Below are 6,573 nucleotides of genomic sequence, written 5' to 3' on the forward strand. Positions count from 1 at the left end.
CTTTTATTTAGCCAGTGCTGATACACATGCAATGCAAACTATTAGTTAAAATCTACAGGTGTGTATTCCTTCCATGAAATTAATATAGAATATGCACCTGCCTTTGAGTGCAGAGACCATAAAATGACATTCAGAGTGTGTGCTTCCGATGACATTTGTGAATGTAGTTTGTAATTCTAAAAAGCTGTAAATAAAGCTTGGAAACAATGGAGCCCCATCAGTCTCTCCGTTGTTTTCCTGGGCTGTCACAGCACAACTCTAATATCTGAGTTGTTCAAAGTAGAGACAACTGCCATTTTAACTGCTCATTGGAAAACAGAACTGCCCCCAACCTACTGTGTTCTACTTCTTGTGACTGGGATTTGGAAAACAAACCCATGATCTTTATAAAGAATAATTGAGCACCACTCATTTAATCAACACTCTACTGCTATCTGGAGTACATGGTCCATAATCTTATAAAAGATTAACCTTTTCTAATTTTGCTACAGAACATTTATTTCAGAAAATCTGCTTTATTCAATGTTTTCACCAACCATCTGCTTCCAGTCTAAATCCTGACATGGTACCCTGTACTTGTGAAATTTTATCCCCTTTGCCTGTTCTTAGTATCTTCCATGACAATGTCCCATGGTTGTCACACGCCAGTAGGATTTGCTAGGTGTGGTGACAATGTCACATGGTTTACAGAAGTATAAAACGATTTCACCCTACACATATGACTGTCACTGATAAGTTTTTATTATGTCACAGGAATTCATTTACAAAATTACATCTCCTGAATGCATGGTGTCTGTGCTGGAAAGTTTTATGGCAGCTTGAAACAAGCTAGAATTATTTTAGAAGAGGGAACCGCAGTTGAGGAAACATCCTCACCAGACCGGCCTGTGGGCAAGCACCTGGTACAATTCTTCATTGATGTTGATTTCATATCGATGGCCATTCTCACTGTGAACAGTGCCGTCCCTGCCTGCTGGTCCCAGGTGCTACAAAAAGCAGGTTGAGCAAGCTCTAAGGAGCAAGCTGGTGAGCAGCAATACTCCATGGCCTCTCCATCAGTTCCTGCCTCCAGGTCCCTGTCTTGAGTTCTCTCCTAGCTTCCGTGGCTGGGGAACTACAGGCTGTGTGGTGAAATAATCCCTCCTCTCCCCAAAGCAACAGAAACCCTGAGAAGACAGAAAGTGGTACTATGTGGTGAGGTATGACTATGACAGACCTGACCTTAGCTTTTTGGAGAACTGTGGAAAAGTTTTGAAACGTTGGGCTGTAAAATACATAGAGTGCTGATACTACACAGGATTATATGGTGAGATATAAGAATGTAATGCTGAGAGCAGAGCAGATGATGGAATCTTGCTTTATGCAGTTCCATAGGGAAGTTTGAGAGTCCCTTAAAGATTATATGAGGGTTACTCATGTTTTGAGTTAAGAAACACTAAACTGTTTGGTTCTTGTCAAGCTCCTGTCCTCTCCAGTCATACTATCTCCCCCTTCTTTCCTATGATTCCCTGCACTCTGCCCAAGGTTTGGTTATGAATCCCAGCATCTGCTTTGATACACTGCTTGGCAGAGTCTTTCAGAGACACGCTGTGGTAGGCTCCTGTCCTGGGCACAGCGGTCTATTCTGAGACTGTTTCTCCAACTAAAGACCATGCATGGATATAACCTAGAGCCCCTGCTTGGATCTAGCCCATGGCAGCTCATTATCCAAGTGAATACCCGAGTAAGGGGAACGTGGATTGTCTCTTGCACGACTTCAATGGCTGGCTCTTTGACCTTCCTTCCTCCCCTGAGGGAGGAGCAGCATTGCTAGGCCACAGAGAAGGACATTTCAGCCAATCCTAAAGAAATCTGATAAGCTAGGGTCCGATGGAAAGGAGGGAAACTTCCCTTGTCAGTGGACTTAGAGAAAGGTAGGGAGGAGGTGAGGGAGGGTGGGATTGGGAGGAAATGAGGGAGGGGGCTACAGCTGGGATACAAACTAAATAAACTGTAAGCAATATAAAAATATAAAAGTTTAATTAAAATAAAGAACCACTAAAATGAAACGTTTGACTTGGTGAAACAATTAAAACCCTCTGAAGTATTTTCTCAGCCTCAGCACACAGACACTGTGGTCTAAATGCTGTTGAGGCTGCATCATATGCTAGTAGCCTAACTTGGTAGCTCAGGAGACTCTGAGGTGTTGAAGGCCAACTTGGTCTATGGAGGGAGTTCAGGACAGCCAAGAATACACAGACAAACTTTGTGTCAAACAAACAAACAAATAAACAAAGAGTTTCTCAGGTGGTACTGGTTCTGAAACATGGAGGGATCATGGAATCAAGCTGTGACTTGGCTCCATACAACTGTGTTATCGTCCTTGAAGACAGCCAAGAGGACACTGATGAAGCCTTGGCCCCTTTGCTGTGCAGAGCCAAGCCATTTTTAGATGTCAGTATCACATGACAGCAGCACCTGCTGTGGGGTGAGCCAGTTTGAACTTTGGAGACAGCTGTGTGGAAGGCTTTGCCAGCAGTGTGGAGGAGCCCAGAAGGTCACTGGTGAGTCCCAGAAGCCTGGCACTGGGAGTTATGCTGTTAGACTTTGTTGAACTTGATTGTGACTGTGCCCTGGTTCTTTCCTTTTAAATAAGAAAATACTTATTGATTGATATTTTTCAGGAGCCCACAAAGTCTCTTGACTTTGAACTTTTAAAGGGATTTTGGAGACTTCAGCGAGTTTGGAGTTCTAGAGAGACCATGAGTTTTTAAGAGACTTTGAAAATGTCAGAGAAACTAGAGGTTTTAGAGAGTTGTATTTTGTAGAGTATTTGAATGTGGAAAGTGACTTAAGAGATTGAAGTTTAAAAATAAAAAAAAAACATTGAAGTTTTATATTGCAATGTTGACATTAGTTTAATATCCTGGGAACAACAAAATTGAGAGACAAAGTTATAGTGTAACAGAGATGTGTTTAGTGTCAGGTAGATAGGGGGTCAACTGTGGCAGCTGTTTTTGTCTTTTGTTTGTTGAATCAACACACTAGACTCTTTTGGGAAGGGAATCTCAGTTGAGAAAATGCCCCCACTAGGTTGGCCTATGGGCAAGTGTATGATGCATTTTCTGGATTGATGATCAGTGTGAGAGGGCCCACATAACTGTTCCTGTGGACTCTGGGCTCAGGGTTCTGGATACTTAAGAACACACACTGAGAAAACAATGAGACCCAAGCTAGTAAGCAGCGTCTTTTTGTGACACGTGCCTCAGTTCTTGCCCTAGGTTCCTGCCTCAAGTCCCTCCCCAGCTTTCCTGCATAAGGGATTATCAGCTGTAAGATGAAATAAAGGCTTCCAAACCCCATTTGGTTTTGGTCGTGGGGGTTTATTTAGTCTGTGTCTAAATCAAAGAAACTACAATAATTCAACAGCATGTACACCACATTTATTAATATAAACCTGGAGCCAGCATATCAGGTACCTGGTAAGTATCACAGCTCCATTATGGAGAGAGGGAATGTTGACTCCTATGGAGTCTGCCATTCAAAAATGAGTTGGACCATTTTTCTTTAATTAATTCTGTAATATGGGACAGCTCCAAGTCTGCTATAACTGTAGTTCTATTTACTCCCTGAATTCACATGCTGAAGGAGAAAGACATGGCATATGTCCCTGCTGACATTTGCCCACTCTGCCATTCACTTGGAGCAGCTCTGGACTGAGAGCAGAACCAAGCAAGATGCGGATACAGAGCAGCAATCAAATACTGAATAGTCCACCAGAGTTCTCTAAAAGGACTATGTGCCAACATACTACTGTTTTCTGATTGATTTGTCTTTTATCTACTCTGTTTCAGGAAGGGACAGTGCTGAGCAGTCATTATGAGCTGCCTGAACTCTCCCAGAGCACAAACATAAGGCACTGTATGAGAAAACAAGCTGCCAACACATCCACACAGACGATCATGTGCTGGAACTCTCCCATGTTTGGTGTGTGAACATCATGTTCTTGCTCACCCAACTTCTCTCTGACAAAAATACACTGATGTCCACGTGTTCAAGAGGAGGTGACTGGAACCCCACCTCAGAGTATTGAAGGACACACTTGGAGGAAACAGCAGATCATGAATAGAATCAGAAACATCTGGATCATAGATTACAACCTCCAACAGTTTCTATAGAAATTTTCTAAGAAATTAGGATTTTCAATAGAGTACAGATAGCCCTGAATAGAATAAGTGCATACCCAATCCATGGGACCACTTTAATTGGGAAGGTCTTGTTTTTTTCTTTCACACAATCCTACCCATTCTATAAATTACCTGGCCTTCAAGATGTTGTGGTTGAGAACCAAGTAAGATGCTGCTCCTGCTCCAGCAAAACCCAAACCTGCAAAACATGAAAGCACATAATTGCTGCAGTTTTTAATGTTGAGGGAGCTCACACACTGGTGTAGCCACCATGGGACACAGGGTCCAGCCATGGCTCAGCTTAGGACAAGTGAGAGCAGGAGGATGGTCTGTGGGGTAGGAGTTAGAATGGAGGTCTTCAGTAGGATAAGCATTCAGGAGCATCTGCATGTTTTCCTGAGGCCAGGAGCCTGGTCTGGAGTGGTGTCTGTGGTCTTCCTCATGGTGAGTCATTGTTTTACTTTTCTCCTGAGCCACTCTTTGTTTCCACATAAGATGACTTCACACTATTCTGACATAAGGAACACCTTTTTTTCTGAAATTGGCATTGGAATCTCAGCCAACAGCTTCCTTCTTCTCTTCTACATCTTCAAGTTCATTCGTGGGCACAGGCCCAGACCCACTGACGTGCTCATTGGTCTGCTGGCCATAATCCACCTACTGATGCTACTGTTCATAGCATTCGTAGCCATGGACATTTTTATTTCTTTGAGGGGATGGGATGACACCATATGTAAACTCATTGTCTACCTGTACAGAATTTTTAGAGGTCTCTCACTTTGTACTACCAGCCTGCTGAGTGTCCTCCAGGCCATCATCCTCAGTCCCAGAAACTCCTGTTTAGCCAAGATCAAGCACAAATCTCACTATTACATCTCATGTGCACTTCTTTTTCTGAGTGTCCTCTATATGCTCATTAGCAGTCACCTCTTAGTATCGATTATTGCCACTCCTAATTTGACTAGGAATAACTTCATGTATGTTACTAGGTCCTGTTCCATCCTACCCATGAGTAACCACATGAAAAGTACATTTTCTACACTGCTGGCCATCAGGGAAGCCTTTCTTATTAGTGTTATGGTCATCTCGACTTGGTACATGGTGGCTCTCTTGTGCAGGCACAGGAAGCAGGCCTGGCATCTTCACAGCACTAGGCTTTCTCCAAAAGCATCCCCAGAGCAAAGAGCTAACAGGACCTTCCTTCTGCTCATGAGCTTCTTCGTGTTGATGTCTGTCTTGGATGGCTTTATCTCCTGCTCAAGAACCATGTTCCTAAATGATTCAACATCTTACTATATCCAACTCTTTGTGGGCCACATCTATGCCACAGTCAGCCCTTTTGTGTTCTTGAGCACTGAAAAACATGTTGTTAACTTTTTCAGGTCTATGTGTGGGAGGACATAAATGTTTGAATATTCATTGATCATTGATGGGCACGTTTCTTTATAAGAGGACCCAATACACTGACATCAGAACTCTCAGTCAGTGTTCACATGCTTCGGCGTACATGAAAATATAATGTTTTTTTTTTCTGTTAAAATTATTTACTAACTTGTGTGGTCACAAAATGTAGCAGAAAATTAAACCACATCCCTTTTGTGATAAAATAGGGCTTTTTTTTTGGATCAGACCATAAATAATTTTGAATTTTTTATTATGGTAAATAATATATAGAATAAATGAGCCATTTTACCAGTGTTCAGGTATGTGATTTTTTTCACATTAATTTCATTCACAATAATACATGACCATTATTAGTATTTTGAATATTTTTCACCAATCCAACAAACTCTTGTAACTATTAAAAACTTTAAAAACACTCTTCCCTACCTTTCAACATGCATCTTATTTTCTATACCTATTAATTTACCCATTGCAATCATTTAATACAAAGTAAAAAATAGAGCATTTTTGTTTCATTTTATTTTATCTTATCTTATTTTTTTTCTTTTCTTTTTTTTTTCTTTTTTTTATCAGTTACATTTTATTAACTCTGTATCCCAGCGGTGTCCTGATTCCTCATTCCCTCCCAGTCCCTCCCTCCCTCCCTCATCTCCACCGTGCCCCTTTCCAAGTCCACTGATAGCGGGGACCTCCTCCCCATTCATCTGATCCTGTTTTATCAGGTATCTTCAGGACTGGTTGCAAAGCCCTCCTCTGTGGCCTAACAGGACTGCTCCTCCCTTCGGGGGTGGGGAGACCAAAGAGCCAGTCATTGAGTTCCTGTTAGAAATAGTCCCTGTTCCCCTCACTTCGGGAAACCAATTGGTTACTAAGCTACCACAGGCTACATCTGAGTGGAGGTTCTAGGTTATATCCATACATGGTCCTTGGTTGAATGTCAGTCTCAGAAAAGACCCTGTGCCCAGATATATTTGGTCCTTGTGGAGCTCCTATCCTTTCCCCA

General features: G+C 42.1%; 1 protein-coding gene across 1 annotated transcript; it reads left to right on the plus strand.

Annotated features, from left to right (window-relative positions):
- Window positions 1-4,679: 4,679 nt before the first annotated feature.
- LOC132653966 (vomeronasal type-1 receptor 45-like) lies at window positions 4,680-5,549 on the plus strand (the record flags this gene model as incomplete). The annotated part of the gene is made up of 1 exon (XM_060383288.1): window positions 4,680-5,549. A coding segment is annotated over one exon (870 nt), but the record flags the coding sequence as incomplete, so codon positions are not given.
- Window positions 5,550-6,573: the final 1,024 nt, after the last annotated feature.

Source organism: Meriones unguiculatus, chromosome 5 (assembly GCF_030254825.1).
Source record: "Meriones unguiculatus strain TT.TT164.6M chromosome 5, Bangor_MerUng_6.1, whole genome shotgun sequence".
NCBI classification, from domain to species: Eukaryota; Metazoa; Chordata; class Mammalia; order Rodentia; family Muridae; genus Meriones; species Meriones unguiculatus.